The sequence below is a fragment of the Psittacula echo genome (assembly GCF_963264785.1).
Source record: "Psittacula echo genome assembly, chromosome: Z".
Lineage (NCBI taxonomy): Eukaryota > Metazoa > Chordata > Aves > Psittaciformes > Psittacidae > Psittacula > Psittacula echo.
Window position 1 is genome coordinate 54,465,822 of NC_137742.1, and position 16,769 is coordinate 54,482,590.

At 36.2% G+C, this 16,769-nt stretch overlaps 1 protein-coding gene across 4 annotated transcripts in view; it reads right to left on the minus strand.

The window, feature by feature from the left end:
- The window catches only part of HOOK3 (hook microtubule tethering protein 3), a 93,137-nt gene that overhangs the window by 39,119 nt on the left and 37,249 nt on the right, over positions 1 to 16,769 (minus strand). For 3 of the 4 annotated variants that reach the window (XM_080636850.1, XM_080636851.1, XM_080636852.1), the window contains exons 5-9: positions 13,526 to 13,658; positions 12,024 to 12,091; positions 4,056 to 4,118; positions 2,454 to 2,537; positions 1,057 to 1,220 (exon numbers count right to left, since the gene is read on the minus strand). In XM_080636850.1, coding sequence (XP_080492976.1) covers positions 1,057 to 1,220; positions 2,454 to 2,537; positions 4,056 to 4,118; positions 12,024 to 12,091; positions 13,526 to 13,658 — 512 coding nt within the window. The remainder of the gene's footprint in view (positions 1 to 1,056; positions 1,221 to 2,453; positions 2,538 to 4,055; positions 4,119 to 12,023; positions 12,092 to 13,525; positions 13,659 to 16,769) is intronic. The other variant, XM_080636853.1, reaches the window with a different exon arrangement.

Consider the following 16,769-nt stretch of genomic DNA (forward strand, 5'->3'; position numbering starts at 1 on the left):
CCTCAAACTAGAGTAGCAGGCAGTGCAGATACTGGATATGGAGAGAAAGCCTGTTCAAACTGCAACTGGTAACAGACTCAGGTTGAAATCATTCCAGAGCATGGGGATGAATACGGAGAGATAAAAGGGGACACTAGAGACACATTAGTACATATTCCTTTACATGGTAGATGTATAGAAAGAAGAAAACCAGGTACTAGTTGCTGTGAAAGAGGAACACTGAGCATTTTTCAAGAAACTGAAGGAAGAGGGTGTGCCTGAGCCCCCAGGAAAAGAGGCCCAGCAAGGCAAAGTGGAAAAAAGTAAAACAGGGAAAAAAGGTAAAAAAAAAAGACATAAGAATTAGCAAAGGGCAACCAGAAGAGTACAAAGAGAAGAAAAACTGGCAGTGCAAACAAATATGGTTTCATTCACAAAGGATAGCGAAAGTACATCAAAAAGAATGAAAATTAGATGATGACGTGGACCAGCTTTTTCTCAGCAGAATAGGTTTACACAGCCTGAAAGCAACAGTTAAAAGGACCAGGAAGGATGTTTAAACAAGAACTGTATTTCCAAGTATTAAGGAAGAGCACAGCTCACTTGCAGATAATCCCCATCTTTCATATATGAAACAATTTGTTTTCAAACTCAAAGAAGGACACACTTTACTGTATAACAATATCACCTGTTGTACTGCCCAAAGGAAACCTTCAGGTAAGAATTCCTACACCTTAAAAATACAATCAGAATAATTTACATAGAGGAAAGCATACTACTTCTCATTCTGACTGATTCTGAAAAACATGAGTGAAATGATTGCACACAATTCAAAACAACTTCAAAGAGCAGAGAGTGACATGTATACAGCATTTCGGCATTAAGAAATCATGCATATTTTTTATACTGGAGCTTGTAAAGAGGTAAATCTTAACATGTACATCATTGTAAAAACTTAACTACTGTGATTACACTACCTATTATATTAATTCAGAATTGCCAGGAGAAACAGAAGTATATAAATCATGTCTGCTGCCAGCTACAAACAAACAATCCAACCAAGCATAGCTTTTCTACCTGAATGTTTCCTCCTGGAGTTGTTCTAGTTGATTCTGCAGCTGCAAATGCCTACGACCTGCAGGGCTGTTGGGATCTTCAATAGAGTCAGACTGATTTAAACGTTCCATCAAAATTTGGTTCTCAGCAAGCAAGCTGCTCTTCTCCTCCTGGAGAGCTGCAACCTGTTGTAGTACAAGCATAAACTGGAATAACTGAGCTATCCAGTTATAGAGACCAATTTTTTTCGTTTGCGCATAACAAAGTATCAACACAACCCATAAATGGAAAATCATGGGCCTCAATAATCACACTTCACGAGAATATACTGTAATATTAATAGGTATTCAACTGCTATGTGATGTGACACAGAAAATGTAATTATTCATAACTGTATTTCACACAAGCTTCTAAAGAAAAGTCTTAGTTAGCATACAAGGGAGCTTCATTATAATAAAGTCTGCATTCTTTCCCAACAAACAAATAAACCAGCTCTCCACAGTAAGGCTTTTAAAACTAATTTCCAAGAGAAACAATGCCTATTAATCACAAAGAATATTCAAGTCTGCATACTCAAGGTATGGCTTTGCCCTTCCAGGATTAATTAATTACTTTATTTAAAAAAAACAGTGGCCATTTGCAAGCAGCCCTGAAAAAGGAACACAGTCCCAAAGACGAATCGTGTTTCCACCAACATTGCAAAACCAGGCAGTACTGCAAAGAACCCAGAGTGCTGCAACTCAAACAACAGCTGAACATGGGTGTTATTAAATGGTACAGCATTAACATGCAGGAGGAAGAGGGGAAGAGAGGGAATGAAAACATCCTGACAGAAGGAAAAGCTTCAATAAGAGCTTGGATCATCAAATACACCAAAATCAACCCTGACAAACACATCAACTCTGTTAATTCTAACAGCTACTGAACTGCTTGGCAAAAGCCTGAATGATATTCCAAAGCAGGGTTACAATGGCAGAGCCTTTCAGGGCTCCCACTTTACACTCCTCATGTCTTCTGCATGAGGTACACCTGATTTACCATAAAGCTTAGTCTAAATCCATAGACAGCGATAGACTACAATAACTTCTGATTGTGATTTAACACTTAGCTGTAACTGTTACAGCAGCATAACCTCAATTAGTTCTCTAAAGCAAGAGCTGAAACACACAACCCAACCCCTTTCTAACTGAATAAAAAAAAGGTTTGTCAGCATGAATCACCTTAATACTTGCAACATTGCATCAAGGTAACAAAACAACGAAATTCTCTCTGTCAGCACAAGTAAAGCAACATAATTACTGTGCCATTTTCATTTCTTTTTAAAAATTAATGTTTCCACATTACACTTCCTGCTTTCATCTGCCTCAAAATTAACACATCTCTTTCCCACTTCAAAATCAACGATATAGCAAACTTACCTGCATATCTAACTCATGACATCTCTGGGCAATTTCTTCTTTTGTTGCTAGTGCTTCATTTAATTCTTCTGTAGTTTTCTTCAGCTACCATAAACAACAAACATTTATATTTCATCACTCTCTGTGATGTGTATAAAAATATTCTGAACTACCTGGCTATAAAATTATTTTTGTATTTAGGTAATGTATTAACTTTTTGAAAACTGAAGCAATTCCATTCTTAGAAAGGAACAAAGAAGCAGGTATAATTACTCTTTAGTTTGTGTGACAGTAAAAAGTAAACATACTTAAAAGTAATTATTTGGTCTTAGAAAAATACATTAGAATTATAACATCTATTCTACAAATCGAGTCAAAAAGCCCTAAAGAACTTGTGTCTGAAGATCTCAGCAATTCTGTACACTGAAAAAATTGTCAATACCACTTTTCTTTATGGATGCAAAGACTGCATAATTTCAGTTTTCAATCTACATTTCAAATACAAAAAGGACTGCAAAGTGGAATACAGAGGGTGGACAATTAGGGTAAAATTTCTAGTCACTGGAAGCTACACTTACTGAACAACAGGAACACAATTAATATGGCAACGGAGAATCCTACCCTTCTGAAAAAGGGCACTGAATCTTTTAACCAGTGGGAAAAATTCAAATGCTTCTCTTCAAAGGTTTTATGTTTAAAGATATATATCTTGCAAGTCTGCATATGAATGCAGTTGATATAAACAAAATAGCCAAAAGAGAATTCATCTGATAAAACAGGTGCGTACATATTCTGTATATAGAGCTAAATTATTATCTATGATGAATTTTAAATGGGCTTTCTCAACCACCATAATGGCATCTTATTTTTCAAGTTTATTTCTCAAAGGTGTGTTGACACAGAAAAATTAATTCCACCTGTCAGAATATACGTACTCCTGCAAAGAACACATGATGGAGGAACACATGGAACACCACTGTACAGTGCTACTTCCCAATTAGAAAAAAAAATGAGAAAGTAGGACAGTGTTACCATTGGTTAAGCTAGTAAAAAAACCAGTTTATTTTGCATATTCTTTAGATATATCACACAGAGAAAGACTGTCTCTGAAAGCTTCTCTCACATATTGCAAGAGTTCCCAGGACTGCTTTAAGGATTTTTGAGCCACATCTACATGTTGTTGGGGTTTTGTTGTTGTTGTGTTTGGGTGGGTTTTGTTTGTGTGTTTGGGGTTTTCTGTTTGGTTTTGGGTTTTTTTAACTGACTTTAAAAGTAGGGATGGGCAAAAAAAGTTATATGCAAATGCTATTTTTTTTTTTATTTTTATTTTTTAATTCCCTTTTTTTCTCAATACCCAAAGATATGGACTGGTCTGCAGTTTTGCAATACTATGTCATACAGCTAAACTTGTTTTCCAAATTGAGTTTTTCTCTCCTTTAAATACACAGAATGGTTAAACACAATTTATAAAGCAAAAACACTTGAAATATTAAAATTCAGTTTTCCAATTCTTTTTTGAATTCCCCACAATTAAAGAAAAAAAAAAGACTTATTAATAAAGCAAAGCTGCTAGCCATCGATGTGCTATGACTGAAGGAAAATAAAACATCTAGTCTTAGATACCTGCCGATCAAGGTCAATGTAAGCATCATTTCCAACAGAGACTGGAGACTCTTTACTCATCAACTGCAATTAGATTACACTGGATTAGAAAAAGCAAGGATTTAGTTTTATCTCAAAAGTTAAGCTGCAATGAAAGAAGCTTATTTTAAGTTTTGGGAGCTTCAATATGACTTCATTCAGAAGCTTTTAACTTCATTTTAATATGACATTCAGAAACAAACAAATCTTAAGAATTTATAATTTTTAAAGCACTATAAAAGAAATATTTCATCATCTCTTTTTCTTCTGACAACACACATTGTTTATCTATGATGAAACCTATAATACACTCTGCTAAACATTGTACTGAAATGGTACTTGAATGATAGTACTATCAACACACCATGCAAGACCTGCCTTTAATTGTTCTCTGCCAGCAATTTTCATTTTTTGATTACCTGGAAGTTCACATCAACTTATTTATTTATTCAGCTGAAGCTGGCGACCTACCTATCTCAGCTAATTGTATAAAACAAAGATGATTAAAATTCCTGCTCTGGAGTTGTCTGTAATTTGCAAATTTAAAAAGAAAGTCTCTAGCGCGCATTCCTGAAGTAAATATTACTATTCCTTTTACACTAACCTATTTGATTGCAGGAATAGCTGGTAGTAATTTTAGTCTAGCAAACATCACTTTCAGCCACGACTTTTAAAAAACAAACAAAAGCTTCCCATATTGACTGATAACGCCTGCTTAAAGAGAAAAAGCTGGTAAGAAAGCAAGTTTTAGTCCAGTAACCCACTGATCAGCTACGGAGGTAGTTAGAAGTTAAATCTAATGTAACAAGAAGTTGTCGCCCAAAGACCTCCTCCCAGCCACTTTGAGAAAACATAGTAACATTATTATTTAAAGTTGTAAGACACAGAAAGAAACAGTCTTTCAAATAAGAAATATGTTGTAACTAACTAAAAAAGCAGCATTACAAAACCACTCTGATAGCTTCTGTCATCCTATCCAAAGACAAAATGCTCTAGGAGTTCTCCAGTGAAGCAACTCATGAAAGCTACAATCAAGAAGGCCCTATTCTAACTAAAAGCAGGATAAAAATTCTTTCCTAAGACCCCCTTCTCCAGTCCGGTTACTTTCTCCACAGACAGGGCTTCCTTTATTTCTCCCAGGAATCAGCGCTTTTGCATTACTTTTTACTGGCAAAGTTCCTTGGACATGCAGCACAGAGCTTTCATTTCTTCTCCATCCTTTCTGTTTATACCACTGTGTAGAAGAGAAAACCTGTTTGACATTTACATCACTCAAATATTTATCCACCAATGTTTCTTTCCCTTTCTCCATCTCCTTAACTGGGATTTAGCTGCATGCAACGTTCTTAAATCCATCTGGATGTCCTCAGGAGCACTTCTCAGATCCTGATGATGTTTGTTGCTAACTGAATTCCTCCCATTTTGTCTGCATCTTTACAATGCCATACTACACTGAAATGAAGCATTCCATGAAGCCCTGATTCTCTGTAACAGTAATAAGAAAACTTCCAACCTCAGAACTGCCCCCTGAAAACACATCTGTTCTCATTACCATATATAGTGATGGCACAAACTTGTATTTAATTTAGGGCCATGTTTTCTAAGCTGATTTATCATTTTGCCATCCAAATCAAGAATGTCCAATCCCTCTCTGCTCTGTAATGTCTGTATGTACACCATTTTAGTATTACTGTTCAAATGCTTTTCCAGGTGACTATCAACCAAATACTGAACTCTTGTCCCTACTATATATCCCACAACATTGTTCACAAAAGCACTTCAGACACTAAGTAAGTTGCATCCACTAAGCCAGACTTTACAGGTGGCAGGTCCCAGGCTGCAGGGGTGTTCAACAATATATCGCTGACAGCCACCAACCCTTTGTGGCCATAGCACAAATTCCTCTTCAGAAACTGAGCTTAACAGACCTGCCAAGAGATACTGTAGGAGGCATACAAGAGGCTGCACAACCCACTAGAGGCCACTGTGGTGTTGCCGCTTTCTGTGGATTACCATAAAGAAAGCAGGACGAGGCAAATAATATAATCCCTTTATTCTTCAGCAGGTTTTGTCACCTCCCTCAAAAATTCCAATCCTTGAGAACCCTTAGCAGAAATGTCCAGAAAAGAGGTCATTAGCTGGGAGATTTAGGTGGGGGAAGATATATGGTGCGGGTGTAGCGTGAATGTTACACAGAACTTGTGAATTTAACTGAATCAGGTACATGAGGAATGTCATGGGAAGTATGCATGAGGCACTGAGGGAAAAAGCCACAGACTGACTCAGTGCAACAAGAAGCATCTTGCAACCTTACGGCCTGTGAGATGGTGGGAATACTAAAGAAGAAATCTGTGGGATTGTGCTGCATCCAGTAGTACGATCAAACAAGGAAAAGGAACAAGATTGCCAGATTACTTAGAAGTAATACAGAAATGCAACTTCTGATAAGTTAACAATAACCTGGATCGAAGAAGTGGGGTGAAATGGGAGAATATCAGGGTGAAGGACTGTCTCCATGTTTTCTCTACACATTTCCCCACATCGTGGAGAGGAAAATGGTATAGGTAAGCAATTGTCTGTGTTCTGCATTCTCTTCTTCACTTACAAGCTCACATTCAGACAAATATCATTACCTGTCTTCACACGTACCTTTAATGGATGATGATGTGAAAAGATTTTACAAATTAATTGATTATAAAAAGAGAAATCAATAAAAAAAAATAAAAAAAAATCAAGCAATTGCATTAGGCCTCTACAGGAGAAGGAAAAGTCTTTTTAAAAGCTCCCCATAGTGAAAGCAAGTGATTCACATTTACTTCCTTGATATTTTTATGGTTTATTTGCATATTTATATGAAGACTTGAAATAGCACAAGTATTTGTTGAAATAATAAAACGTCATTAAAATCAAAAGAGCTTTTTCTTGGTAAAGAGGTCAGTCTGGATTTTAAATAGTATGATAACCTGAACAACATGACAGTTTTTATAATTCTTTGTGTAATTTTGAGAAGCAGTTGTTATTACCTGTTAACCTTTACAACTATACATTTTCATGCCTATAGCTTTGGTATGATGTCTTACAAAATAATTGTAGATCTGCTAATTTTATATTATTAAAACCTTCACTTTTAACTGCTTTGCTTGTGAAATGTGAACAAGTTGTGTTGTCATGGATACATAAAGATTAGGGAAGGGGTAAAACTATCACAAAATCTGCATGCATGAATAACCTGAATTATGAATGCCTATTTTTCTCTCTACATATGATTTGCATGATTTTGCAAATGCAGCTGCACCACTTAGTTGATGATGTTAGAAGTTCAAAACATTTGCTTTATTTGAAATGCTTCTTCTACAGTTGCTAATACTGTTCAAGCTCATGTGAGTGCCCATGAAACAATGTCAAAATCCAGCTTCTGTACTCAGAAGGTTGTTTTTCTTTTTTAAAACATCTTTTGATTTGTTTGCTTTTTAAGAGACAGGGCTATGTATGACACAGTGTATATCCTTTAATGCAGCTGGACATTCTTCCTTCACTACTACTGACAGACCCAATGAAATATTTTTCTATCATTTGCTGGTTATTCAAAAAACACTTTTACTTCAGAGAAGACGAACATTTAAACAGTCATGACAAAACACAGGGAGGGGAAAAAAAACAAACATAAAGTTTCTACTTTGTGGAAGTAACACAGTTGTTATTAATCCAGACAGGAAGTACCTTTTGCTATGCACTCCAGGCAAGTTTTGACCTTCAACAAAGGCAATTTCTCCATCTACCACTTTTGTCAATAATGAACTTGGCATCTCAAAGAAAAGACTTGGGAAAATGACAGCAGAATTTGCCAAGGATGTCAAAGAAAGGAAAGGAAAGAGAAATAGCTAATAGCTAAAATAATTTCCATAAGGAGAAAGCTTTGGCTTTTAAAAACAAAATTGTAAATGATGAAATTAAAAATTTCTGTTATAATATGCATAGTAATATATCCATTTCAAGTAATAATAATGACATAAACAGACTATTGGAATATTCTACAGAATATACAACACAATATAATTTATAATCATGTAAATTTTTGTTGCAATATTTTTGATAGCTGTATCATTCTTGGTCTTCCTCTATCTTGTGCACAGCTTGCATTTAGAAATGCACACCTGCAGATTAGAAGAATCTAAGAATCTAGGTGGTGGCAACATACCAGATCAATTTGACTGTACTAAAAAAATAACAGAAACACATTTTTCAATTTATAAAACATTTATGGAGCATAACGCATGTTTTACTGCTAATATTTTAAAGATTTAAATCACTGGAGAATGGAAATGCTGAAGTCACAAGGTATGACAGAAACCAAAATAGCCAAATAAAATTTGACACAAAAAATGCTTCTCCTTCCATTTAAAATCCAGCTTCTTCATGCAAAAAAAAAAACAAACCAAAAACAAAAACCCCAAAAAACAAACAAACAAACAAAAAAAAAAAAAAACAACCAAAAAAAAAACCCAAAAAACAACAAAAAAACCCAAAAACAACACCAAAAAAAACCACCAGAGAAAACAGGGCAGAGGCTTGTTCTACTGTACATCATGAAATACTTTCATGAGTAAGACAATTTATGAAAACAAGATAAGTATCTAAAAGCATTTATATGTGCTTTGCTGAAACATGAAAATGAATTATGTAATATCTCAGTAAAGCTTAGAGAGATCTTTTTACATACCTAATTTTGAAGAAGGAGTACTTGCATATCAAATGCTTTGAAATGTTTGGATTAGGTGACATATCAACTTTCCAAATATGCACATACAGCTACTCTCTTCGGCACTTTATTTGGTGTCTCCTACATATTGCTTGGTCCAAGTTACTTGGACTCTGAGCTGCTCTGAGTCCAAGAAATAGAAAAAACCTTCTTAAATGTAGTGAAGTTTCACTCCTCAAAATCACAGACTGCAGGTACAGCTCTGGATCTGAACTCTTATTAGAATTACAGAATATCTCAAGTTGGAAGGGACCCATAAGGATCAGAGTAAAACTCCCTGCTTCTTGCAGGACTAACGAAAACTAAGCCATACGACCAAAAGCATCATCCAGATGCTCCTTGAACTCTGACAAGCTTGTTGCCATGATTCAACTTCTCTGGGGAGCCTGTTCCAGTGACCAACCACCCTCCCACTGAGAAACCTTTTAATCTAATATGCAATCTGATCTTCCCCTGATGCAGCTTCATTCCATTTCCTTGTGTCCTGTGGCAATCACCACAGATAGACCAGCACCTCTCCACTCTACTGCCCCCCTTTGAGGAAGCTGAAGATTGCCAGGAGGTCACCCTTGGCCTTCTCTTTCCAAGCTGAACAAAACCAAGTGACCTCTGCTCCTCATAAGCCCTTGAAACCTTTCACTATCTTGGTCACTTCTGCCCTGGACACACTAAATAGTTTGACGTCCTTCTTATATTGCGGTGCTCAAACCTGCACCCAGTACTCAAGGTGGGGCTGCACCAGTGCAGTGTAGCACAGTTACTTCCCTCAACCAGCTAGCTATGCTGTGCTTGATGCACCTCAGGACACAGCTGGCCTGTTTGGCTGCCAGGGCACAGTGTTGACTCATTCAACTTGCCATTAACCCAAACCCCTGGATCTCTTTCCGCCAGGCTGCTCTCCAGCTTTTCATCCTCTGTATGTACAAGGATTACCTCATCCCAAGTGGAGAATCCAGCACTTGTTCTTGTTAAATTGCATACAGTGGTGATTGCTCAACTTCTATGACTATCTAAATCACTGTGTAAGGTCACTCTGCCCTTAAGGGAGTGCACAGCTGCTCCCAGGTTAGTATCATCAGCAAACTGCCTTAATTTGATTGTAAATTTGATACCTGTGTCCAGATTGCTTATAAAAACATTAAAAAGCAGTGACCCTTAAATCACCCCTGTGGAGCCACATTGCTGCTGGCCACCAGCCTGATGTAAACATCATTTATTACAACAGTTTTGAGCCCAGCTCACCAGTAAATTGCTCACCCAATGCATTATGGACTCTTGTAAATGTATGCTGGACATTTTGTCCAGAAGGATACTGTGACAGACAGTATCAAAAGCTTTGCTAAAATCCAAAAAAAACCCCCCACATCTACTGGCTTCCCCTGATCAACTAGACGGCTGACCCTGTCAAAATAGGAAATTAAATCAGTTAAGCAGAACTTTTCCCTAGTGAATCCCTGTTGGCTAGGACTAATGACTGCTTGTCTCCCTCATGTTTTTCAGTAACTCGCAGAATAACCTTCTCCATAATTTTGCCAGGCACTGGAGTAAGACAGGCCTGTAATTACTAAGGTCTTCCTTCTTTTCCTTCTTGAAAACTGGGACCTCTTCCAGCCTCCCGTTAACTGGGACCTCTGCAGACTTTCAAGATCACTGAAAAATAATGGAGAGAGGTCGCACCCTACAAGTTTGAGACACACTTTCTGACCTCTTCATTAAGCACCCAAGATGCCCTTCATTTGGTTGGAATGCACTGGATTTCTAAGCAGCTTGGAAGGTAGGCACTAAAATCACTCAGAACTGCATCAGTACCTTAATAGTAAGCTTTTTGATTCACTGAGTTTCAAAAAATTCCATAAATCTGTTTCAGATTAACATATCCCCATTTGATTTCTCCCCATTTCTACTCCCCACCTCTGAGAAAGGGCACAAACACTAAACAAGTTCAATGCTTACTCATCAAATGCCGAAAATTGCGGGCTGCTTCAGATCTGGGTATTTTATCAAATGAAGGAGTTTTTTACCAAAAAAATAAACCAGGCGATTTTTACAGAAAGAGGAAGGATAAGAGAAGGTTTTCTATTTTAAGACAGGACAGAAAAAAAGTAATGCTGAACTTTGGGGTTAATAAAAGACTATATGATGAAAATCCACCACAGCATTGTATTAGTTAGGAAGAATGCTAAAGTAAAATACCCCAAAACTTGCAGCACTGACTGGAAATGACTCAGCATAAGGACTTTTCCAATGCTCATTTCAAAAGTCCTCTCTCTCCAGTGTAACAGACAGCAGTCCACACAGACCAGATGATGTACAACTGCAAGGATACAGCACTGGTCAAAGTGATAACAGGGGATGAAGTTCATGTAGGCTCATGGATATCTTTATATTCAGGCATTACAGAACAGTGAAAATGCTCTAGTGCTCAATGTGGAATTTAGTTTGTCATGCTCAGGTCCAGAAGAAATGGGATTACCATGGATTTCCTGCTTTCCTTAAGCTGCCTGCCTGCAGCAAACCTTCACCTATGAAGACTGATAGTTACTTGACTTACACACACTTTGAGCTCCTAAGAAGTCACACGGGGTCTTCATGGCTATAGTGGTCACTAATACTGCGGCTTAATTTTCACTGTGGTTTTAATTTACTACTGAACAGCACTTTCACAAAATACACCACAGTATACTAACCTCAAAAAAAAAATTAGCACAAATAACTTCACTAGCCTGCTCTTAGAAGTACAGCTGACAAAAAAATACTATCCATTTCTCTCTCTCTTCACTTGTTCAGAAAAAAAAAAAAAAAAAAAGTAAATGAAATTAACAGTTCGTGCAGTTTTGCAAATTTCAAGGTACAAATTTTGAAGAAATTCTAGAGTATTTAGTTATTCATATAAAAGCAGTCTAGTGCACTTCAGGAGTCACAGGGTGGGAAAAGTAAAGGAAAGGAAACCCAGTAACAAAAATATCTAGAAGTTTCAATCTTCTAGATTTAAAGAAAAGTGGGACATTCAGCCAGAGTTCCTTGATATAAAGCAAGTTTTTCTAAGCAAAATTAAGATTTTTTTTTTTAAATGTAAAATGGCAAAATCTATGCCCCTTATTTACTTTACTTCCAACTAAGTTTTTCCAAAGTGTAAAAAACCACGCTTTTGAAAGGCTGAACTTTAATATTCTCTAGGCATCCCAGCATACCTCCTGAATCGCTGTCATGACAACGTGTTGAACGGATTCTTCCATCATCATTATGGTCTGGATGTACTCTGAAAATAAGAGCATTCTGAAATGTTACTGCTGAAATTCAAGTCACACAGATCATGAGGTCAGAAGCTGCATCCTTCCTGTAAAATTATGTGTCACAGGTGACACTGAAATGCTTAATCATTAGTCAAATTCCACCCCAACAAACTTAGTTAAGAATTTATCAGAAGTGTATTCAGGCATAAATCCAGGCTCATTGGAACTCTGAATCAATGAAAAGAAGTGCATGATTGTCATCCATTTTTTGCCTTCTGGCATCTCACACTTTTGAAATAACTACTTAACTCGTTTTCTGACCTTGTTCCCCAACTATTCAGGCTATACAAGTACTCAGTCCATGCACAGGCTTTCCTTTTCCGTAAGTTTAACAATAATGTCCTGCCTTTCTACAGCATCCTCAATTCAAGGTATTTTCATACACATTCTTGGTTTCTGTTCTTATTTCTGTGCTATATCACAAATAAGTCCCTTCCACTTTTTCATTCCTGAGAAAACTGAAAACTGGAAACTAGCTATAAAAGCTAAAATGGACTATGCAAGAGCAGACAAAAGGCCTGAAACTCTGACTGTCTTTTTAACAGAAAGGAAAACAAAATGAGTTAAATTAGGAACTGAACAGATATTTGATGTGACTTTGATGTGAATACAGTAAACACAGTTTTATTTACCTACATATGTATTTAATACACATGGTCTTATGCTCCCTGTTTTAAGTGTTAAGAACAAATGGCTGTAGTTGCTTTGTTATCTTAACCTGGCTTGAATTGAGTGTAATATAGGGCAATTGGATAACAATAAGACACACTGCACCCAAGGCAAGTTTCGAGCATGAGATTTGGGACACTTCAACAAGCATCTCCATTGTTCATTACATTCTCTGTGGAATCCGCAGGAAAAATAAATGGGTCCTCGTTTTACCTGTGTGGGTCAGAAAGACAGTCAGCGCCATGGGAGTCAAGATAGGTAGAAGTCTCTTTTCAGTGACTCCTGAAGTGGGATTCAATCACTTTAGCAGATGCCTCGAGTGATATTTTGGATTCCCTTAAGTAGCTTGGTCTTCAGCTGCTGCCCAGAGGGCATGGTTGCCAACTTTACTCTTTCTTGTTTGCCAAACCCATGCAAAAGTCTCAGAAACTACAGTAACCCAGATCACACCTTCAGACCAATTCCCAGTCATACTGCTGGCTCAGCAAACAAAAATTGAAAACATGTACATCGGAAGCAAACCCAATTCCACCGTTTGAGACTCCAAAAGAAGTGAAGCTTACAACAAAACAACAGTTACTAAATGTAGGGCAAAATAATGTCATCACTGAAAAAAATACATTTTTCTCTGACAGCAACCTGAGAGATATAATTTTTACCCTAAGTAGTCACACAACAAGCTGGATTTTCGTTCACTGGCTAGGAGAAAACATGCTTTCAAAATTTAATACCTTGCTTCTGTTCACAATTCACAGCACATCCCAAAATAAGCTGAAGCATTCTCCCAAGCTCCGCAGCATCAGCATGCTCTCCGATCAGGTTAACATCAGGAAGGATGAAGTCATTAATCTGTTGCCCTAGAATCTGTGTAAAAACCCAGTACATATATGACTGTATCACTACACATATACATCCACATGCTTCAAAATACAAAGATGATTCAAAAGCAACGAAAGCATTTCACTCCTACTTTAACACAGTTTTCAACCCACCTTTAAAGCTGCCTAATGTCTAACATCTGAATGTTAAACCATGCTGCTTGACAGAATTAATATTTGGGAGAACACAAACCCCACTGTTTCAACTAATAAGCACCTATGAGTTTCAAACTTAGTAAGATTCTTTTCTTCAGATAAGAAAGGTAACAAAGGCAGGCTTCCATGGTGATCAACAGCACATGGATTATCAGATTTTCTTTTAAAGCATTCCATTAAAAAGAAATCTATCTCCTAAAAACACATTCTGATGCACAAAATATTATACATAAGTCTCGCATTTCTTATCAGTGAAAAGAGAGATTGAAATATTGTGCTTGCACAATACATGTGTCTAGCACTGACGAATGACAAAAATAAGACATTAAAACTTGATTACACGGCCTCACACTTTTAGAAAATTGAAGGATATTTAGCAAATCTCAGAGCTATAAAAGCTAGTTCCATGGAAGAGAACTTGACACAGTAGTACAATACATAATTAAACAGCCCACGTGCAGGGAAAAAAAAACCCAACCCAAAACCAATACAAAACAAACAAACAAAAAAACCCCATGTGACTTACAAATAATGTAATCTTATTTATAATTAGGAAGGATTTACATTAATGATTGTCAGTAGAAGGAATTAAACAATTCTGCTAAATTGTTCATAAAGAGCTTTCAGGGGGCTGAAAATGTGAATATGAAATATGGAATTAAACACAGCTCTGACACATTAATTGCAGATAAAAAGAAACTGTCACTTCTTAAGCTGGGTGCAGTAAAGAAACAAAGACTGTGGAGGCAATCAAGTCATTTGTTTGCTGGAAACCCTTTTTCATGTTAATACTCAAGAAAAACAGTGAATTAGGTAAAGGTATTTGTGAAAAAAACTTAACAGATGTATATGAAGAATACATGGAAATCAGCCATTCAAAAGTTTTCCAGGGTTGGGCTTTATGGAATTGTTGTAGCTGAGTTTGTTCTTATTTACTGGTTTTTCTATTGTGGCATTATTTTTTTTTTTTTAACAGCTTCCCAACTGAGCACTAACACTACTAAAAATCTTTGTATACTTTAAAGGACTTAGATTAATTCTTGTTGGAAAAGACTTCCTTTAGGTCATTCTAATGAAAATATGAATGTATCAAGCACAATGAAAAAATACTACCTTTGTATATATACTGCAACAATACAGTAAACCACAATATTCTTTAAATTATACAAACCTGATATGTTTATATATTCTGTATATATATCTTTATATATTTATATATTCTGTAGTTGCTGAATTTCTTTCAAAATCAGTGCCAGATTTAAGCCAATAATACTTCATAGTTACTGATAATATAATTGCTGTTAAAGAAAGCTGAAGGGAAGAGGCATATTAGGAGGCACTATGAAGAAGCCAAGGATGTGAAGGATTTTGAAATAGAGGATTTTGAAGTAAATAACAGATATACTTCTAGTTCAACAAAAAAACAAAAAAAAAAAACAAAACAAAAAAAACCACACACAAAAAATTATAGACTCTCCAATAAATATCCTGAGATGAATTAGAGCATTATCCCCCTTTAAAAAAAATAAATATGAATAGAGCTTTACAAAAAAAAAAAAAAAAAAAAAAAAAAAGTTAGTTTTAATTCCAGAGCTCAGAATTCTGCAGCAAGATTATTGGGGCATAACAAAGCATGCAAGCTATAAATAGATAACTTTATCTTCTTGTTCTACCATACTATAATTGACAAAGACAGCAATGTAGGACAGCTATTGAAAAACTGTTCTCCTGAATGCAATAGAAATTTCTGAAAATTAACAAAATTAGCATATACACTTTTCAAAGGCTTTTAGCTACATCAGGTAAAATCTACATACATTCACATCTATATTTTTGTAGAAGATGACTGCTAGGAGGAGAGGGAATGAGGTTGAGGAAAACACAAACAGGATTCATAGCAGAATCCAGGTCATCCCCATTATCACCACAAGCATTGTCTCAACAGAAAAAAAAACAAAACAACCAAAAAAACCACAAACCAATATCCAGTCAAACTTACAAAAGTGCATTATCTTTGCAGAACTTAATCAGCTTGAAACAGCTCAAGTTTTGCTTGGCAGTAAAGTTTTTACACCAGAAACTTAATCATTACATATACACTAAACAGCCAAAAAGAAGCTGGCATCACTCTGTCATATAAATATAAATTTTCTATGAGAAAAAACCCTTACTTGTTTCTTTCTAGAATGTCAGTTATAACCATCTTGCTTTTCCATCTATTTCCAAAATTTATTTCAGCTTACCAGTTTAACTTTTTCTTTCTAAAAATCTGTTCCTTTTTGAAGACTTAAGTTTGTTAACAAACACCTTCCTCTCCAAAGTATTTATGAGAAGCTAGTATTTTAAAACAGGCAATGTCCAGAACATATACATTATGGATTTTATGCTGCAGGTTGTACACATCAATTTGCCTCAAAACATCACTGAAACTAAAAGCATATTTCAGCTGAAGATTCACCACTGAAAAAAATACTGCATCGTATCTCCTCTGGAGTGGTTCAATTCTGAGTTTGCTCAATAGCCTAAGAGGGAATGCCAAGGACAGACTTCAACATCTCAGGATTAAAACATTTAATCAAAAACTTTAATGTGGAAAGAGGCTAAAAATACTCTTTAGTCTCTCAAGGTAAAAAAGCAAAACAAAACCAAAACAAAAAACAAACAAACAAACAAACCCAACAAGCAGCAGCAGTCTTTAGCTGGAGTGGGAGAGAAAGGGACAAAAATCAAACACAAGTCCAAGTCCATCATTGGGACATAGTCAGCAAAGACCTCTACTATTTGTATGACAGAATTTGTACATCAGACTCCTCTGGAAGCTCTGACTATTCAATGAAGTAGGTGAGAAGTTTTAGAGAAGTCTAACACCTGAGAACAGGCCATGAAACACTCTGTATGCCAAATAATTTGCAAGAAAAAGTCGTAATTTAATCAGCAGAAT